This window comes from Pseudophryne corroboree, chromosome 7, assembly GCF_028390025.1.
Source record: "Pseudophryne corroboree isolate aPseCor3 chromosome 7, aPseCor3.hap2, whole genome shotgun sequence".
Lineage (NCBI taxonomy): Eukaryota > Metazoa > Chordata > Amphibia > Anura > Myobatrachidae > Pseudophryne > Pseudophryne corroboree.
The window spans coordinates 57,899,406-57,921,115 of record NC_086450.1 but is presented as its reverse complement, the minus strand read 5'-3'; the positions used below and the strand labels follow the sequence as shown (position 1 = coordinate 57,921,115).

Sequence of the window (21,710 nt, the reverse complement as noted above, 5' to 3'; positions counted from 1 at the left end):
CGGCAGGGAGGGAACGCAGAGACGCGATGCGACAGGGAGGGAATGCAGAGAAGCGGGGTGGCAGGGAGGGGACGCAAAGACGCGGGGCGGCAGGGAGGAGATGCAGAGACGCAGGGAGGGGATGCAGAGACGCGGGGGGGCGGCAGGGAGGGGACGCAGAGACGCGGGCGGCTGGGAGGGGATGCAGAGAGGCGGAGCTGCCTGTGCACTCTCACCTGTGAAGTTGGTGTAACGGCCACATTAGCAGGCGCGCTGTCCCCCGTCTCTGGCCTGTGGAGCTGGCAGGCCAGACCCTGTGGTGTACAGTCCTGGTCTCTGGGGATGGTGGGAGGCAGCGTTGTGTTCGGTGTGCGGAGGAGGCAGCGGGTGTCTGTACCGGCGCAGGGGGGGCTATGAAGCCTTCTCCTGCGCCACCCGTCCCACCTGATGTGTATGGCGGCGGCGGCAGCAGTTACAGGCGCGGGTGATGCTGCGCCGTAACTGCAATCTCTTCGTCCGTTGTGCGGGAGGCGTCTGGCGGGACAGTGGGTCCCAGGCGCGGCTGCAGTGCGGGAGCTGGCGTTGGGGGTGTGTGGAGGGCGGGAGGGGTGGTACGGGCTGCGGCTGTCTGGTCGGCCGTGGTGCGTGCGGCGGGGCCCGGCCACCGTGTCCGTGGGGCGAATGGCTGTGGGAGGTGATGCGGCGGGTGGGTTCGGTGGGTTAGGCTGGGCAGTGTGTGGTGGTGAGTTATGCAGGCGTCGGGGTCGGGGGTGTCTGGGCTGTCAGTGGCTGCATGTGGGAGCTGCTGGAGGGGGTTTGGGGTGTGTGGTGCGGGTGGCATTGGGGTGTAGGTGGCATGGGAGGGGTCTGTGGTTACCTGGCAGTGTGGGGTGTCCATGCCCTGGTGGCTTCTGGCTGGTGGGCGGATTATGTGTCTGCAGCTCCGTCCTGCTAGTGGTGTGCTGGGACAGGGCAGGAGCTGCTAACTCCGCCCACCACTGTGACTCCACCCAGCGTTAGAGGGCCAGGCACAGTCACAGGGCGAATATATAGGAGATATGTTTCGGGGTGGATAGAAGCTGGTTGTTTGTCTTTCTTTTGTGGGGTGTGGTTGGCAGGTATGGGGTTATGGTGGGTGTGGGATGTCCTTACGGTGTGTGGGGTGTTTAGGAGAGGGGTGTGTTTGGGTGTGAGTGTGTGTGTTTAAGAAAGTGTTTTGGCTGTGTGTGTGATTTGCGTATGGAAATGTGGCCTACCTCCCAACTTGTATTTGGAGTGAAGAGGCACATTTTAGATATGTGCGGGGGCAGCGTGTGGGGTTGGTGGTGAAAGTGGAGGTGGGCTGCAGTATGTTAGATGTTGGGGGGGGGTGGATTTATCAGCGGTGTGGGGAGGGGGTCAGGTGGCACATTGAAGACAGTGTATGTTGGGCTTGTGGGGAGGGTGGGCGTTGTACGGCGGTGCTGGGGAATGTGTGTGGGCGTCGTGCTGCGGGACTATGTGGATGTAGTGTGAGCGATGTTGGCGAGGGTGGTTTTTAGGCTAGGTGTGGGGACGGGGCACGGCGGCACACAGTGTGCAGGGACGGCAGACAGTTTGTGTTGGGCTTGTGGGGAAAGCAGGCTGTGTGTGGCCGTGTTGGGGACTGTGTGCGGGTGTGCTGCGGGACTCTGTGGGTGCGCCGTGGCTGTAGTGTGGCAGATGTTGGCGGGGTTGCATGTATTAGCGGTGTGGGGAGGGGGGCCGGTGGCACACAGTGTGCAGGGATGGAAGGTAGTGTGTGTGGGCCTTGTGGGGAGGGTGTCCGCTGTGCGGGCGTGCTGGGGTCTGTATGCAAGTGTGCTGTGTGCGTCGTGCTGCGGGACTGTGTGGGCGCGGCATGGCAGCAGTGTTTCAAATGTTGTGGGGGGTGAATGTGTGAGCGGTGTGGGGAGGGGGTTAAGCGGCTGTACAAAATGTGCAGGGAGGGAAGACAGTGTGTGTTGGTGTTGTGGGGAGGGTGGGCTGTGGTCGACCGTGCTGGGGAATATGTGCGTCCGTGCTGCGGGCGGTGTGCTGTGGGACTATGTGGCCATGGTGCGCCGTAGTGTGAGCAATGTTGGGGAAGGTGGTTTTTAGCATAGGTGTGGGGAGGGGGCACGGCGGGACACAGTATGCATGATGGCAGACAGTTTGGGTTGGCCTTGTGGGGACAGTAGGCTGTGTGCGGCGGTGTTGGGGAGTGTGTGCGGGCGTGCTGTGGGTGGCCGTGCTGCGGGACTCTGTGGGGGCGCCATGACTGAGGTGTGGGAGATGTTTGCGGGGGTGCACGCATCAGCGGTGTGGAGAGGGAGGCCGGCGGCTGTACTCACTGTGCAGGGAGGGCACTCCGCTGTGCGGCCGTGCTGGCGTCGTGCTGCGGGACTGTGTGGCCACGACACGGCAGCAGTTTGTGAGCTGTTTGCGGGGGTGAATGTGGCAGCCGTGTGGAGAGGGAGGCCGGCGGCTGTAGTCACTATGCAGGGAGGGAAGTCCGCTGTGCGGCCGTGCTGGCGTCGTGCTGCGGGACTTCGCGGGGGTGAATGTGGCAGCAGTGTGGAGAGGGAGGCTGGCGGCTGTACTCACTGTGCAGGGAGGGAAGTCCGCTGTGCGGCCGTGCTGGCGTCGTGCTGCGGGACTCTGTGGCCGCGACACGGCAGCAGTTTGTGATAGGTTTGCGGGGGTGAATGTGGCAGCGGTGCAGTGCTGCGTAGCTGACACTGTGCTGCGTCCTGGTTGGAGATGGTGGTGGGATTACGTGGCTGCTGCTCAGTTCTGCTATGCAGGGAAGGAGCTGCTAACTCCACCCAGGCCTGTAACTCCACCCAGCGTTAGAGGGCCAGGCACAGACAAGGCAAATATATAGGAGATTGTGGGGACTGGGGAGCAGCTGTATATAGGAGGAGTACAGTACAGTGCAGAGTTTTGCTGACAGTGACCACCAGTAATACGTTGTCTGCCTGAAAAACACTCCATATCTGTGCTCAGTGTGCTGCATATATCTGTGCTCACACTGCTTAATTGTGTGGACTGGGGAGCAGCTGTATTATATAGCAGGAGTACAGTGCAGAGTTTTGCTGACAGTGACCACCAGTATACGTTGTCTGCCTGAAAAACACTCCATATCTGTGCTCAGTGTGCTGCTTTATTGTGGGGACTGGGGACCACCAGTATAATATTATATAGGAGGAGAACAGTGCAGAGTTTTGCTGACCAGTGACCACCAGTATATAATATATAGCATTACGGTACAGTAGGCCACTGCTGTACCTACCTCTGTGTCGTCATTAAGTATACTATTCATCTAGATTCTATACCTGTGCTGCATTTCAGTTGTGCAGTTTGCTGACACAGTGACCACCAGTATATATAGCAGTACGGTACGGAAGGCCACTGCTGTACCTACCTCTGTGTCGTCATTAAGTATACTATCCATCTACATTCTATACCTGTGGTGCATTTTAGTTTTGCAGTTTGCTGACACAGTGACCACCAGTATACTATATATAGCAGTACGGTACGGAAGGCCACTGCTGTACCTACCTCTGTGTCGTCATTAAGTATACTATCCATCTAGATTCTATACCTGTGGTGCATTTTAGTTTTGCAGTTTGCTGACACAGTGACCACCAGTATACTATATATAGCAGTACGGTACGGAAGGCCACTGCTGTACCTACCTCTGTGTCGTCATTAAGTATACTATCCATCTACATTCTATACCTGTGCTGCATTTTAGTTTTGCAGTTTGCTGACACAGTGACCACCTGTATACTATATATAGCAGTACGGTACGGAAGGCCACTGCTGTACCTACCTCTGTGTCGTCATTAAGTATACTATCCATCTACATTCTATACCTGTGGTGCATTTTAGTTTTGCAGTTTGCTGACACAGTAACCACCAGTATACTATATATAGCAGTACGGTACGGAAGGCCACTGCTGTACCTACCTCTGTGTCGTCATTAAGTATACTATCCATCTACATTCTATACCTGTGGTGCATTTATTTTTTTGAAGTGCCATCCTGTCTGACACTGCAGTGCCACTCCTAGATGGGCCAGGTGTTTGTGTCGGCCACTTGTGTCGCTTAGCTTAGTCACACAGCGACCTTGGTGCGCCTCTTTTTTTCTTTGCATCATGTGCTGTTTGGGGACAATTTTTTTGAAGTGCCATCCTGTCTGACACTGCAGTGCCACTCCTAGATGGGCCAGGTGTTTGTGTCGGCCACTTGTGTCGCTTAGCTTAATCACACAGCGACCTTGGTGCGCCTCTTTTTTTCTTTGCATCATGTGCTGTTTGGGGACAATTTTTTTGAAGTGCTATCCTGTCTGACACTGCAGTGCCACTCCTAGATGGGCCAGGTGTTTGTGTCGGCCACTTGTGTCGCTTAGCTTAGTCACACAGCGACCTTGGTGCGCCTCTTTTTTTCTTTGCATCATGTGCTGTTTGGGGACTATTTTTTTGAAATGCCATCCTGTCTGACACTGCAGTGCCACTCCTAGATGGGCCAGATGTTTGTGTCGGCCACTTGTGTCGCTTAGCTTAGTCACACAGCGACCTTGGTACGCCTCTTTTTTTCTTTGCATCATGTGCTGTTTGGGGACAATTTTTTTGAAGTGCCATCCTGTCTGACACTGCAGTGCCACTCCTAGATGGGCCAGGTGTTTGTGTTGGCCACTTGTGTCGCTTATCTTAGTCACACAGCGACCTTGGTGCGCCTCTTTTTTTCTTTGCATCATGTGCTGTTTGGGGACTATTTTTTTGAAATGCCATCCTGCCTGACACTGCAGTGCCACTCCTAGATGGGCCAGGTGTTTGTGTCGGCCACTTGTGTCGCTTAGCTTAGCCATCCAGCGACCTCGGTGCAAATTTTAGGACTAAAAATAATATTGTGAGGTGTGAGGTGTTCAGAATAGACTGGAAATGAGTGGAAATTATGGTTATTGAGGTTAATAATACTATGGGATCAAAATGACCCCCAAATTCTATGATTTAAGCTGTTTTTTAGGGTTTTTTGAAAAAAACACCTGAATCCAAAACACACCCGAATCCGACAAAAAAATTTCGGTGAGGTTTTGCCAAAACGCGTCCGAATCCAAAACACGGCCGCGGAACCGAATCCAAAACCAAAACACAAAACCCGAAAAATGTCCGGTGCACATCACTACTTATATGTGATTGTCCTTTTAACTAAAAGAGTCAGAGATCGGCACCCCACACGTCCGGTGAACTCAGATGCCATTACAGCCTGCCGTTACTGGTTTTATAGTGATATTAGGTTAGACTACAAATGTGTCATCATGTATCATTGCTGGAGTCATGCCAAACAGACCCTCTCAGTGCACCAGGTTCCGTGAGACTGTGCTACTGTCGAGCATCTTTTTTGCCCAAAAAACTACTAGAGTGCACCATGAGGCTGTGCTAATTAATGTGATATATGACACTTGTCTATCTGTGTTCGACTGAGTCTCTGCATCAGTACGCGAAGTGCTACAATGTAGCAGCCACAGCTTTTCCAATACAAGTTCTGTTCTGCTCCGTATACAAATTCAATCACACACAATGTACTGTACAAGTGTCATATATCAAATTAATCAGCACAGTCTCCCAATGTGTCATAGTCACATAATATTTTGACTAAGATGCATTTTTCAACAAAGAAAAGATGCCCGAAGCTAACTAAGTAGTACAGGACCTGGAGGCTTACTCTCACCAGGGACAACATTTACTAAAGTTCGATTTTGGTGATTCAATGGATTTGGCATTGTTTCAAGTTGATTTCCATTCAATTTGGGTTGAACAGATTTACTAAAGTCCAAATCGAATGTCAAATTGAATCTAAAGGAAGATTCAAGTCATAGTAACATAGTTTCTTAGGTTGAAAAAAGACAATTTGTCCATCGAGTTCAACCTGTTAATGATCTCCTACACTGTAATATGTGTAAGACTAATTTAACTGTGGTAAATGTTTAGCCTTTATGTCAATTCCTTTTTTTTCTTTTCTTTTAATACTATAGTGCATGATTTACCCACCATAGCCCTGTATATCCTTACCCATTAGGAATTTATCTAGCCCATTCTTAAAAGTAATGACCGAGTCCGCCATTACTACTCTCTCAGGCAGGGAATTCCAAATACGTATTGTCCTTACTGTGAGGAAACCTTTCCGTCTCTGTGTGGGAAATCTCCTCTCCGCTAACCTAAGCAGGGGTCTTAACAAAAACAATTTCCCCGCTTGCTCTGTGTATTGACCCCTTATATATTTGTAAATGTTAATCATGTCCCCTCTTAATCTCCTTTTTTCCAATGTAAACATGCCAAGCCTTTCCTCGTATTCTAGCATCTCCATCCCCTTAATCAATTAATTTCACGTCTCTTAACATTTTCTAGTTACAAGATATCCTTTTTATAGTACGGTACCCATAATTGTGCACAGTATTCGAGACTTAGCCTCACTAGAGATTTATATAATGGGAGTATAATCTCATCCCTTGCATCAATTCCCTGCTTTATGCATGTTAATACCTTGTCTGCCTTTTTTGCTGCATTCCTACTTTGGGTACTACTGCTTAGTTTGTTATATATGTGAATACCTAAATCTTTTTCCAGTACAGAATCCCCTAGTTTTTCCCCATCTAGTATGTAAGTAGTATTCTTGTTCTTGCTACCAAAGTGCACTACCTTACATTTGTCTTCATTGAACTTCATTCTCCATTTTGCCACCCATGTTTTCAGTTTAAATAAGTCATACTGAAGAGACTCAGCATCCCCCTCTGAATTTATAACCTTACACAGTTTGGTATCATCTGCAAAAGATCATTTATGGAAATGTTGAACAATAGTGGTACAAGTGCAGACCCTTGTGGCACACCACTTAGTACTTCAGTCCAGTTTGAGAAAGTTCCATTTACCACCACTCGCTGCTCTCTTTTATCCAGTTTTTAACCCAAGTACATATTGTGCTCCCTGTTACAAAACCAGATGGACTTGGACTAAGAACCTTTTCATTCATCACTTGTTTCTCACATATAATGTACTTTTTAATCCTTGGCCCAGTCTAGGTATATACACCAGAGCATAGGTGTATCATGTATACTGTTATTTCTTGTTATTAGGTATTTATTGTCCTTGCTATTACCTGCAATATGGTAAGTATTGGAGATATAAAGACAATTGCCATACTGTGTGACTATAGCAGGACAGGCCATAGTGTGTGACAGGAGGAGAGCCAGGCAGCTGTGCTAGCTCATTACCATTTGTATCACATATGTGAGTCCATTGTGTGAGGTGTGATAGGTGTTGCTAGTAATGTAATCAGAACAATGACTGAGTGACTAGTAAGATAGCTAGCTGCCAGCCCAAATTATTTATCTAGGTCATCAGGTAATCTGGGTGGTAATTAGGGTAGAACTCCCAAAGGATGTACAATGGGTCTCCACAGCACTATACTGGCTGAAATAGCCTTGGGATACCCTGACCCAACCTCCTGAATAGACTGTTTGGCACCAGAGGGGATCTGCCAGTCAGGTATATAAGGAGCGCAGGTCTCAATGGAGGAGCACAATAAAGGGAAAAGTCCTCCCTGCAGCTGCAGAGAAAACAAGGAAAAAGAAGAACTTATCTTTTTCTGGGGCACGCTTTGTGAAATGATTATAGGAATTAAAAATAAATCTTTATTAATCACTATTAAAAGTCTAGGTTTTAACACAATTCAATCCTATCAAGCATAAAAATTGCTGAATATTAAGCAAAAATCTCAAAAAATATCCACTTCCGGGTATCCCTTACATCAATTTGCCTATCAATAGGTTTATTAGGGATATGGTCACTCTATCTCCACCACCAAAAAATTACATAAAGGGCAAAAAACAATTTTTGTAATGTTGAAGTTTGTATGTACTCCCTTTTATTGTGGTCTGTTCAAAATTTTCCTAGAACAGATCGTGTGATTGTCCTCTCACAATTATATATATGAGTGGGACTAGTTACATATGGCTAATTATATAAGACTTTGGCTCACACCACACTTATCCTTTGTTAATATAATCTTATTCCACACCACAGTATTGTTGGAATTATTTTGATCATAGCTCATAAAATATCCACAGAATATTGACAAATATAAATTATTGTTCAGACGACTGTTGTGATGGGTTAATAACCCTGATATTGTAAATCACAATTAATGATCATTAAATAATTTCATATATATCCACACACATAATGTAGAATTTCTAAATCCTGCTATTAGATATTTAAAATAAATTCATCTATGGTGGTCATTCCGAGTTGTTCGCTCGCAAGCTGTTTTTAGCAGCTTTGCACACGCTAAGCCGCCGCCTACTGGGAGTGAATCTTAGCATCTTAAAATTGCGAACGAAAGATTTGCAATATTGCGAATACACAAGTCTTAGCAGTTTCAGAGTAGCTCCAGACTTACTCGGCATCTGCGATCAGTTCAGTGCTTGTCGTTCCTGGTTTGACGTCACAAACACACCCAGCGTTCGCCCAGACACTCCTCCGTTTCTCCAGCCACTCCCGCGTTTTTCCCAGAAACGGTAGCGTTTTTTCACACACACCCATAAAACGGCCAGTTTCCGCCCAGAAACACCCACTTCCTGTCAATCACATTACGATCGCCTGAACGATGACAAAGCCGTGAGTAAAATTCCTAACTTCATAGCACATTTACTTGGCACATTCGCAGTGCGGACATTGCGCATGCGCACTAAGCGGAAAATCGCTGCGATGCGAAGAAATTTACCGAGCGAACAACTCGGAATGACCCCCAATGTACACATACTTGCTGCAAACCTATATTCACTGAAAAGCATATATTCCACATGAAAGATTTCTTAATCCAACTGGTAAGCACCTATATTCAATTCATATATGTACACACGCTTGCTGAGAAACACCCCATATTCACTGATTAGAATGTGATTCTAAACCAATATGAATCTCATTAATACTCAACTGTATCATAAGAGAAATGAGACCAAATTAAATTGGTTAATCTGTGCTGGTAAATAATAAATTCATATATATACACACATTTGTGGAAAAATCCATATTCACTGATTAGGATGTGATTCTAAACCAGTATGAATCTTATTCTTATCAAACTGTGTCAAAAGTGCGACCAGATTCAATTGGTTAATCAGTCTTAAACCATTGATAATACATAGCTAATGTTTCTCTAATATTATATATTACATATAGGTATAGAGTAAAGAGTAAGCAGGAAAGAAGGGCCTTTCTTATAGCTGCACTGGGAGCCCTGATGTCTGCCGATATTTACAGAGACAGCGCTGGATATCCCGGCTGCTGAAATGAATGAGCCTCCTCCTATAGGAAAAAGAAAAGTGGATACACTGTGGATATAAAAGAAAAAACTTTGATCCCATATACTTTACATATACAGTGGTGGTGCAGCGGAGCTGATAGGTGGATGCCTGCATCAAATTTCCATTAGCAAGGTAAAACCGTAACCATAATATGGTGGGGAGAAGTGTGACCACCGGCGTCCGTGTCCGTGCAACCGGAAGTCGGAGCCGGCACGGGGCGGAAGTGACATACGTTTCGCTTTCCTTAGCTTGTTCACTGTGAACAAGCTAAGGAAAGTGAAACGTACATCACTTCCACCCCGGACCGGCTCCGACTTCCGGTTGCACGGACACGGACGCCGGTGGTCACACTTCTCCCCACCATATTATGGCTACGGTTTTACCTTGCTAATGGAAATTTGATGCAGGCATCCACCTATCAGCTTTGCTGCACCACCACTGTATATGTAAAGTATATGGGATCAAACAGTTTTTTCCTTTTTCTTTTATATCCACAGTGTATCCACTTTTCTTTTTCCTATAGGAGGAGGCTCATTCATTTCAGCAGCCGGGATATCCAGTGCTGTCTCTGTAAATATCAGCAGACATCAGGGCTCCCAGTGCAGCTATAAGAAAGGCCCTTCTTTCCTGCTTACTCTTTACTCTATACCTATATGTAATATATAATATTAGAGAAACATTAGCTATGTATTATCAATGGTTTAAGACTGATTAACCAATTGAATCTGGTCGCACTTTTGACACAGTTTGATAAGAATAAGATTCATACTGGTTTAGAATCACAACCTAATCAGTGAATATGGATTTTTCCACAAATGTGTGTATATATATGAATTTATTATTTACCAGCACTGATTAACCAATTTAATTTGGTCTCATTTCTCTTATGATACAGTTGAGTATTAATGAGATTCATATTGGTTTAGAATCACATTCTAATCAGTGAATATGGGTTGTTTCTCAGCAAGCGTGTGTACATATATGAATTGAATATAGGTGCTTACCAGTTGGATTAAGAAATCTTTCATGTGGAATATATGCTTTTCAGTGAATATAGGTTTGCAGCAAGTATGTGTACATAGATGAATTTATTTTAAATATCTAATAGCAGGATTTAGAAATTCTACATTATGTGTGTAGATATATATGAAATTATTTAATGATCATTAATTGTGATTTACAATATCAGGGTTATTAACCCATCACAAGTCATCTGAACAATAATTTATATTTGTCAATATTCTGTGGATATTTTATGAGCTATGATCAAAATAATTCCAACAATACTGTGGTGTGGAATAAGATTATATTAACAAAGGATAAGTGTGGTGTGAGCCAAAGTCTTATATAATTAGCCATATGTAACTAGTCCCACTCATATATATAATTGTGAGAGGACAATCACACGATCTGTTCTAGGAAAATTTTGAACAGACCACAATAAAAGGGAGTACATACAAACTCCAATATTACAAAACATTTTTTTGACCTTTATGTAATTTTTTGGTGGTGGAGATAGAGTGACCATATCCCTAATAAACCTATTGATAGGCAAATTGATGTAAGGGATACCCGGAAGTGGATATTTTTTGAGATTTTCACTTAATATTCAGCAATTTTTATGCTTGATAGGATTAAATTGTGTTAAAGCCTAGAATTTTAATAGTGATTAATAAAGATTTATTTTTAATTCCTATAATCATTTTGCAAAGCGTGCCCCAGAAAAAGATAAGTTCTTCTTTTTTCTTGTTTTCTCTGCAGCTGCAGGGAGGACTTTTCCCTTTATTGTAGTCTTCTGGACTGAATATCTGGGTGCACTGCCAACTAAGTGCATAACTCAATTTAATGGTGATAGAGCCTAATGTTTGTTTACTGATAATATTTCATTTAAGGTAATTTTGTTTTTCCAGTGCGGTCTCCAAAACTCCCAATTCCCCTTTTTCCAAAACTCAATGGAGGAGCGTCTATTGTGGTAGATCCTGTGAATCAGACATCAGCAGGAAACACTCTAAGCTGGGCATAGCTGTGCCACCAGAGGAAACCCTACCAGGACAGGGTCAGTGTGAGCCAGTACTCCAGGCTGGGGGACACAGGACTGTCTAGCAAGAGGTAGTGGTAAGGATACAGATTATTGCTATTGCTACTTATGGATGCTGACTGCAAGAGGCTGCTGGAGGATATGTGCTACCAATAACCCTGTAACATGTGACTATTTTATGGTGCTGTGCTGTCATAATAAAGACTTATTTTTTGTATATTCTGATCTGCCCGAGTGAATTGAATCCCACAGAGGGCAACCACCATCCCATTGAAGCATGGTTTCCTCATACTCACTAGCCCAAGTTCTCTTAATTTGTAGATAAGTCTCATGTGAGGTACTGTTTTGAAAGCTTTAGCAAAGGCTAAAAAGATTACATCCAACTCTTTACCCTGATCTAGGTTCGCACTAACTGTTTCATAAAAGCATATTAAGTTAGTTTGACATGATCTATCCTTGGTTCCTATTAATAACCTTATTGGCTTCAAGGAACTGCCATATTCTATCCCTTAAAATACCTTTCAGTACTTTCCCCACTATGGATGTAAGACTTACTGGTCTATAATTACCTGGTTCAGAATTACTTCCCTTTTTAAATATCGGCACTACTTCCGCTGTACGCCAGTCTTTGGGGACCATCTCTGATGTAGTTGAGTCAATGAAAACTAAATATAGGGGTCTTGCTAATTTGGAGTGGAGCTCCATGAAAACCCTTGGGTGAATTCCGTCGGGACCAGGCAACTTATTCGTCTTAATTTTTCTTAATCGGTCACAGGGTACTTCCTCACTTCAATCCCGCCATCTGGTCATCTCTTGTGAATACAGATGAGGAAAACTTGTTTACATTTTTGAATAGGACGCCCAACTTGCCTTTTAAAGGGCATGTACTCTCTTTTTTTAATCTTTTGCTGTTAATGTACTTAAAAAACTTTGGGGGGTTTGAGTTACTTTCCTTTGCTATTATCTTTTCAGTTTCTATTTTAGATGCTCTGATTTATTTTTTGCATATTTTAGTTACAATCCTTATAGTACTGGAATGACTCCGCCTTCCTGTCCGATTTATACTTTTTGAATGCTCACATCTTTTTGTCCATTAGTTCCTTAATCTTATTATTAAGACACATTGGTTTGGAATTATTACTCCTTCGTTTGCTGCCCATGGGAATGAACTTACTAGTATAACTAGCGAGCAGTGTTTTTAATACATCCCATTTCTCTGTAGTATTCTTGTCTTGAAACAAAATTTCCCAGTCAATGTCCCTTAAAATTTCCCTCATCATGTCAAAGTTGGCTTTGCTAAAGTTTAGAGTCTTAGTTGAGTCAGTATAGGACTGCTTGTGAAAACTGATATTGAATGTGACCATACTGTGGTCGCTGTTTCCCATGGACTCCCCTACTATAATATTTGATATCAAATCCCCATTGTTTGTTAAAACCAGGTCTAAGTTGCATTGTACCTAGTTGGTTCCTCGATTAATTGAAGTACGTAGTGATCATTTAGTGTGTTTAAAAACCTATTACCCCTAGCAGTAGCACATGAATCATTTGTCCAATTAATCTCTAGACAGTTAAAATCTCTCAAAACTATTAAGTCTCCAAATCCTGCTGCTTTTTCTATTTGCTTTAGTAACAATATTAAAGTAACTATATTAAAATGAAGACAAAACTAATTACAGTGCCATTTCTTGCGGCGGGGGAGCCATGCAACCACACGGGGCGCCTGCCGTGGCACTTCTGCTGCTCCCTGTTTCCCCCCTCCTCCCGAGAACCCAGCTTGGGGTTCGGAGTTTTGTGGAATAACGCGGTTGCGTCGTGATGTCACGACACTTTCGCGTCATTCCATGAAACTCTGCCCCCCCGAGCTAGGTACTCGGGAAGAGGGTGGAGGGGGAGCCAAGCTACAGGAAGGGCCGGCTCGACGAGGGAGATGCAGGCCGAAGAGTGGGAAGAACCTCTTCAAATGTAAGTCAGTCTCTCTCTCTCTCTTCCCCCCGCCCCTCTTCCTCTGCCACCTGCCTAATGTATAAAATGGGGACTCTGCCTGCCTAATGTATAAATGGGGACTCTTGCCTGCTGTATTGTGTAAAATGGGGACACTTGCCTGCCGTATTGGATAAAATGGAGACTCTTGCCTGCCGTATTGTGTAAAATGGGGACTCTTGGCTACCGTATTGTGTAAAATGGGTACTCTTGCCTGCCATATTGTGTATAATGGGGACTCTTGCCTGCCGTATTGTGTAAAATGTGGACTCTTGCCTGCCGTAATGTCTAAAATGGGGACTCTTGCCTGCCGTATTGTGTAAAATGGGGACACTTGCCTGCCGTAATGTGTAAAATGGGGACTCTTGCCTGCCGTAATGTGTAAAATGGGGACACTTGCCTGCCGTACTGTGTAAAATGGGGATTTAATGTATCAAGGGCATTGCGGTGTATGGTATAATATAATTTTTTCTTTTTTTCCTGTGGTCGCCGTGATCTGTCGGCGCAAGGTCAAAAACTGGGGTGTAAGGTAGTCTTTTCAAACGAGGTCACGCCCATTTTAACAAGACCACACCCACATTATTGAGGCCACGCCCGATTGTTGGGAGCACATACTTTTTCTTTCTATATCTATATGGGGGGGGGGGGCGCATTTTTTTTTAATGTCAATGGGGGGGATCGCATTTTTAAATCTCGCACTGGGAGCCAAATTGGCTAGAAACAGCCCTGACTAATTATATGATTTCTATAGGGTATGTTAATTGCAAATACTGCTGATATTTATCATTATTACATTGTTACCTCTGCTTGTCAGCAAATGGCAAGGCCTCAAACATTTCTTGATAATGAGATTTCATGATATTATTTGGCTTTTCTTCGAATGTGCAGAGAGTATCAATAGCCTGTGTGAAAATATTGTTAACAAATGATTGCCAAGTTTTTATTAATTGGAAGCATAAATAAAAGACAGCAAATATGTTTTATATCTTTGTTAAGTATCAAGAATATTATTATCTTTTGTATGCCAGAATTTCAATGTACATGTCATGGAACTCATACTGTATTTAGCAACTTTAAAGGACATACTAAACAAAAACATTGTACTGTAAAGCTATATTACTGTATTATTTACAGGTCTTTGGATTAACACATTGTGGGGGAGACATATAAACCCTTGGAGAGAGATAAAGCGTAAAGAGTTAAAGTACCAGCTAATCTAACAGACTGACAGAGTCCTTCTGTTACTGTCTTTATCTCTCTCCACTTTATCTCTCTCCAAGCATTGGCCTTTAAGCTCCTTTTCATGACTGCTGTTCATCCAGGACTTACCCGCCGTCTTCAATCTTCAGGAGCTCTTCACTGTTCCTCTTCCGTCGTTGGACTGACACCTGCTGCCTCGCACTGGCTAATATTAGCCGGTACAAGGGGGCAGGTCGATGACATGGCAAGCCATGACTGAATTTTAAAAATGGTGCCATTTTTGATATGAGAAGTCACAATTTATGCACATTACCCGCTGCCGAACTCTGCACAGGTATAGTGTCCTGTGCCGCGTTGCTCCCCACCGCCATACCCTCTGCCAAGTACTGCAGCAGTGATGGACTGTGGCGGGATCCCTCTAGATCCTACACTGTGCTGGGCTGCCGGGACTGGAGATCGGTCACCTGCTCCGGTCTCAGTAGCCTACACACTACAGTTTCAGTCAGCTGGTAGGAGGTCACAACAGGTGACTAAGTTTGTGTGTGAGGGTCGGTCGGCGTAGAGTACACAATTGTCTAATGTCTGGCAAACCAGTCGGACGGGAGTTGGATTTCCCGAGGATTGGACAAGTGTATATGCTAAACTAAGTACTGTATATGCTGAACTACTACTTTACATCTGAACTATGCACATCTGACTTAAATACCACCTTTAAGTTCTGTGCTGGAACAAGCCTTAACTGGGTGGCTCTAATATGCCATGAGGACCGTGCTGTTGTTATTGAGGTTACAATGGCATAGTGTCTCTGCTGGAGCAGATGCATGTCTGAAATATAAGAATAAGTATGAAACTTGATGCCAACATATTAATTACTGAGACTTAAACCTGATCACAGTAAATAGTCATTATCCACGTTCTGTTATTCCCACCTAAATTCTTTGCCAGATTGGTGGTCAAAGTCAGAACTGGTGATGAGTGGAAAACAACTTTTTGCATCAGATACTGGGCCCGATTCACATGATTGCTGTTTTGTGGTTTCGAAGGGTGGCCCATTATCAATCAACTGCACATACGTATGAAAAGTAATGCGCATGTGCGTGGAAAAACTGCAAAAAAATCCAGCATCTTTTTTGATTGCTAGGCGTACGCAAGTTGATTGTGGGTTTTTTTTGCAAAGAAGCAAAAAGGAAGGACTGTTTTATTGTCTCTCTTGGGCACACTTTGTATCAATCAACATACTGGTAAGGTTATAATATGAGGTACACTGTAAGTGTAAAGATAAAAATTAACTTTTATTAATCTAGACAGACGAAAATATTGTTGTATATATCAACAACAATGACTTAAAAAAGTATTAAATAACAATGTGACAAAATGTTACTCACTTGTTGTGGGATAGGTGGCAGGTGGTTTATCTGCACATCCACTGTGTTTTAAGTGAGTATTGATATTTGACGTTCATCAAAGTGAAAATTTGAAATCTCTTGTTTTCTCTATCAACTTATGAATTGTTATACATAAGTACATTCATAAGAGAGAAACAAGAACCCCGGCTTTTCCAACTCTGGACTCCTTCTAAAAGAGTAAGAATAGGCATATATAATGAAATTGATATTTGAAGTGTTGGTTACTGATTATTCCTAGGTGCATCAACGGAAGATGTGTTCCTTGATACTACAGTACCCGGTATTCCCAGAGGGTCACCCTTTCTGGTACTGACCAGGCCCAATGCTGCTTGTCTTCCAAGATTAGACGAGATCGAGCATGTCCAGCATGGTATGACTGTAGATATTTAGGTAGACATCCATCAGCGTGTAGGAATACCCAATGGAAAGAAAAAATGTTTGAGCAAAATTGAATTGTGGATGGGGAAGTGCTTGAAGGAAAAAGCAAGCAAGGTTTAGAAAAAAATGTGATTGAATTTCCCTCAGTCTGCCCTAACGGTATGTCAAATTGCTCATAAATGAGGATCAAATCTAGAAAGAGATTTTACATAGGCAAGGGTGCAAATACACATCAGAACCGTATAGTAGACTTAATCGTCGCTTTAGTGCTCTGGCGATTACTATGAAGTATCGTTATCAGATATCCAATTGTAAGCCCAAAATATGACTTTCAAAAGAAACCCCAATATCCATAAGTGGTTATCATATGTTGTCTCTGAGGCATAAAGAAACACAGAAAACAACCAGGGAAAATTGCACAAGAGAAATTCACCAGAAAAAATAATAGTAATAATAATAATAATAATAATAATAATAATAATAGTACACCCTATTTGTTGAGGTATATCGTATTGCTGACGACACAATTCAAGGTCTGTCTTAAATAGGGATTCCTTTACATCAAATTGTAGAGAAACATTGAAAGCATCAAAGCATGGAGAAATACATCTTGATTGTTAAGGTATACTGTTTTGCTGAGGACACACACTTTTCTATGTCTATTCCAGACAGGGATTTGTTTGCATTAAATTATGTTTGTCCCAATTCATAAAAAAACAGAAAGAAATTTTCCACAGATAAGGGTACATATACATATCAAAACCATACAAAAAATTGCCTGGTGATAATGATGCTTTAGTGGGTGTTATAAAATATAAACGCAAGTTGATTGACAGGAAGCAGCTTTTGGGGCGGTACCTGGCCATTTTTTGGGAGTGTCAGGAAAAACGCAGGCATTCCCAAGCTTTTTCAGGGAGGTGGTGTGATGTCAGCTCCGGCCCTGACCAGCCTGTTGCTATCGCACTGTAGTAGTAGATCCTGTGCATACGCAGAGGTTTTCGCACAGCGTATGCAGACTTTCACAGGGCGGGTATTCACTATGTTTGAGCAGCGACTATATGATTGCAAACCTCTGCAAATTCACAGAGGAGTGATCAGGTCTGCATTGGGCCCTCTGTCATTAGAAATACTGTCATGCATTTTGTCTTGACAATGTCCCGTCCATCTTTCAACACTTCATTTTTAATTATGTAGAGTTCTGCTGGGCAGCTTTGTGGTAGGCTACTTTGATGACATTCTGGTGTACTCACAGTCTGAATTGTTTTATTGTATACATGACTCCACTAACATAATTTCTTTATGAAGCTGGAAAAATCGTCCTTCAAACAAGAATCCATGAAGTTTTTGGAGACATCAATTTTCCACAAGGTTGACAAATGAACCCTACCAAACCCAAGGCCATTGACAATGGCCTAATCCAAAAGATGGCTACTGTAAATGGTTTAAAACTTTATTAGCTCATAAACTATTTGCCTCCATGTCACCTGGAACTTTTCCAAAACTTAGGTTGCCATTACCAGTTTACTTGCATTTTCCAATATTCTATGAAGTCTCAAAATGGTTTTTACCACTTTCAAAACATTTTTTTTTTAAACAGTTCTGATTTTACATCATTCAGACCCTGAATTGTGGAAACAAACCTTGAATAAAGCACTAGGGGTCATTTTGACATAAAGGTAAGGAGGGAGAAAAATGCGATTCTCCATCATTGTACATACTACAATATTAACATAAATGATTACCACCTGAACAACGTTAAGGGATCAGAGATAAGGAACTTTTAGCCATGAAGGCTGCTAATTGGATGGCTCTTCAATGCCTTTTGCTGTCTTCATGCCTAACAATAAGCAACAAAAGGTAATTTGGTGTCTCACAAATTTGCTGTTCTTACTTTTCTGTTTTGCCACATACTGTATCCCAGGATTGGACTGGCCCACAGGGGTGCAGCGGAAACCCCTGGTGGGCCCCACTGACCGGGGTGGTGGAAGCGGGATGGGGGGGGGGGGGGGGGGGGTGCCCATCTCCTCCTCCTCCAGGGATCAGGTTCCAGACTGTGCACTTGAATTATACATCATAATGTACATAAATTACCTTAAGTCATAATGCACAGGACTGTGGTGTATTTTCTACAGTGCATTGCTGTTATTAATCTGGTACATTATTATGCATGGACCGGCAGTTATATATTTATCAAGGGGCACAGCCCATGCATTTTGGAATAGTTAGGTACACCAATGTGGTGGTTGGCCACACCCTCTCTGAAGAATAGCCACACCCCTAAAATGGGGTCCTACCACTGCATTCCCCGGTGGGCCCCAGTCCGACACTGCTGTATCCTACAAGATACTGCACATTGTATAGCATTGCATAATCATATTCATACATACAAAATATTTGCTTACCTCATTAAAGATGTTTGTCAATATCTCTGAACAATTCTTATAATGAATGGTAAAGTTTGGGATCAGTGAATGCAATGCAAGACAGCCTTTATTCTTAAGTACACGAGTTACTTCTAGAAAGAACTGGTCTACGGGGAACCAGTGAGCAGCAACATCTGCATTAATCAGATCCACAGAGGCATCTTCAAATGGCATCTTCTCTGCTGGGGAGACCCTGTAAAAAGAAGCTACAAATGGCTAATCTGAGTACACACATTACTACTAGAGATATTACCTCTGAATTTGGTTTTGGATTAATTTTCATGTTTTGGTTAGAGATCAGTGGGGCTGGTTCTCAGAGAACCAAAAACTCATTCAAAGCTACACAACTAGCCATGACATAGGGAGAGGAGGGGGAATGTACCTTACTCCATTGCAGTGGAGAATAATTTCTGTGTTGTCCAAGGTACTGAAAATCTAGTCACCTGAGTTCAGCTTTGCAGCTTGAGTTAGGTGATTCCCCTAATCAGGATTTTGGAAAAGCTGCTTGAGAAACTGAAGAAGATGAAACAAAGTGATTCTGCTAAGTTTGTCAGACTTGTAGAACAAGTCCTTGATTTGCTTCTCCAGGGTCCAGTGGTTTCTCTGGCAACTGGTGCTGCTAGGAAAAAACAGAGCTTTCCTAAGAGACCCACCGGTGATGCAGAAGAGTCAACATCACAACATTTTGACATCTTGTTGGGTCTGAAAGAATTGCCCCAAAATACCAACATCTTATCTGTGACTCCATGTGATGTCAGACAATCCCTTTGAGTACTGGGAGGAAAAAAACAATGCAGGTTGGAGGCCCTTGTACAAACTGGCTTTGCATCACTTAAGCTACCCATTCCCCAGTGTGTACTGTGAAAGAGTTTTCAGCACAGCTGGGAACTGGTCACTATATAAGCGGTCACCATATAAGCATCTCTTATATTTAAGTAAATGTTGGGCTGAGCACACAGATATTTCCTGCCTGTGCATGCGGGGCCCCAGCTGCTGACCTCCACTGTGTCCTAATGGCTTTCCTCACAGTTGCAGCAGGTGGGGGGACAGCAATAGCATATAGGGTATTTAGTGTAGTGGTGTAGTGCAGTGCATAGGGGTATGTAGTGTAGTGGTATAGTGCAGTGTGTAGGGGATGTAGTGTAGTGTAGTAAAGTTGTGCAGCATATAGAGGGGATGTAGTGTAGTAATGTAGTGTAGTGTATAGGGGGATGTAGTGTAGTGATGTAGTGCAGTTTATAGGAGGATGTAGTGTAGTATATAAGTGATGTAGTGTATTGGTGTAGTGCAGTGTATAGGGGCATGTAGTGTGTAAGGGATCTAGTTCAGCGTATAGAGGGGACGTAGTGTTGTAATGTGGTGCAGCATTTATGGGGATGTAGTGTAGTGATGTAATGCAGCGTATAAGGGGATGCAGTGTAGTGATGTAGTGCAGCGTATAAGGGGATGTAGTGTAGTGATGCAGTGCAGCTTATAAGGTAATGTAGTTTAGTGAAACAGTGCAGCATATAGGGGCATATAGTGTAATGATGTAGTGCAATGTATGGGGACACATAGGGGGCTTTTAGTAAAACATGCTGCTGGGTAACCATGTAACAGGGAGGGGGGATGATGCCAAGTTGCTGCCTTGCCCAGGGTGACAGAAATCATAGTTTCGGCCCTGCTGAGTGAGATGGTGTTACATCATTATATGAGGTAACAGAAGAAGATGCCCGACTGACAGCAGTTCTAGAACCACCAATCACAAATAAAGGCCAAGGCCTTCCTTGCCACTGCGTGTGGTGTTTGGCAAGTTGGCAATTTTATGTTTTTCGGCACTAAACTTTCCCTGTATTGGAGGTGATGTTTTCTTTAACATTGTGAATTTTTTTTTTAATTCAGGAGCTCTTTCTTATATCCTTTATGCCCTTGAGCACTGGCTTTAGTAGACGTTGAAGTGATAATATCATCATACTAGCTGAGGCCACAGCACTAGTACTTGGTTGCTGCTCCTGCTCCTTTATAAACTGATCGTGATCCATATCGACTCACACTTATATTAGAAATGCGGTGACACAGCACTTATTGAGCATTATTGTAACAAGTGTCACTGCCTGTTCCTGAAGACCCACAAGTTTAAAAATATATATATATTTTTTTTACAATTGCCAACTTCACACTGTGACTTACACAGAACATATAGGCACACTGGCACCTAATGAACATTATTATTTTACAACACAATGCCTGAACCTGAACAACACGTAGAAGTGTTTTTTAATTTCTTTTACACACTGCTGCAACTTACTGCGCTTATAGTAATGGTGGCACACTGGCACCTTTGGAATTCTAACACATCAAAAACTTTTGCGGGCAGTTACAGCACCAGTGTGCACCAATAAAGGATTAATGCTGTACTGTATTAGGATTAGGAACTCTGGGCTGCACTGCGGGCAGTTAGAGGACCAATGTGCACCAGTAAGGTTAATGCTGCACTGTGGAAGGATTAGGAGCTCAGGGCTGCACTGTGGGCAGTTAGAGGACCAATGTGCAACAGTAAGGTTAATGCTGCACTGTTGAAGGATTAGGAGCTCAGGGCTGCACTGTGGGCAGTTAGAGTACTAGTGTGCAGAGTAACAGTGTACACCAATATGGTTAATGCTGCCCTGTATTAGGAATAATTAGGAGCTCTGGGCTGCACTGCGGACAGTTAGAGTATCAGTGTGCAGAGTATCAGTGTCTACCAGTACGGTTAATGCTGCACTGTATTATGAAGAATTAGGAGCTCTGGGCTATACTGCGGGCAGAGTACCAGTGAGCAGAGTACCAGTATGCACTTATAATGTTAATGCTGCCCTGTAATGTATTAGGAAGGATTAGGAGCTGAGCTCTGTGCTGCACTGCTACAAGTCACTGTATTCTCCAGTGGACCTGTGTGAAATGGTTCCCAAATCACT

At 43.6% G+C, this 21,710-nt stretch overlaps 1 protein-coding gene and 1 pseudogene across 1 annotated transcript in view; both read right to left on the bottom strand.

Moving 5' to 3' along the window:
* The window catches only part of LOC134944003 (uncharacterized), an 85,241-nt gene that overhangs the window by 21,358 nt on the left and 42,173 nt on the right, over positions 1 to 21,710 (bottom strand). Inside the window, exons 3-4 of the mRNA XM_063932548.1 lie at positions 18,754 to 18,967; positions 14,169 to 14,269 (exon numbers count right to left, since the gene is read on the bottom strand). Of these exons, the coding sequence (XP_063788618.1) occupies positions 14,169 to 14,269; positions 18,754 to 18,967 (315 nt within the window). The remainder of the gene's footprint in view (positions 1 to 14,168; positions 14,270 to 18,753; positions 18,968 to 21,710) is intronic.
* LOC134947120 (5S ribosomal RNA) lies at positions 16,239 to 16,357 on the bottom strand (annotated as a pseudogene).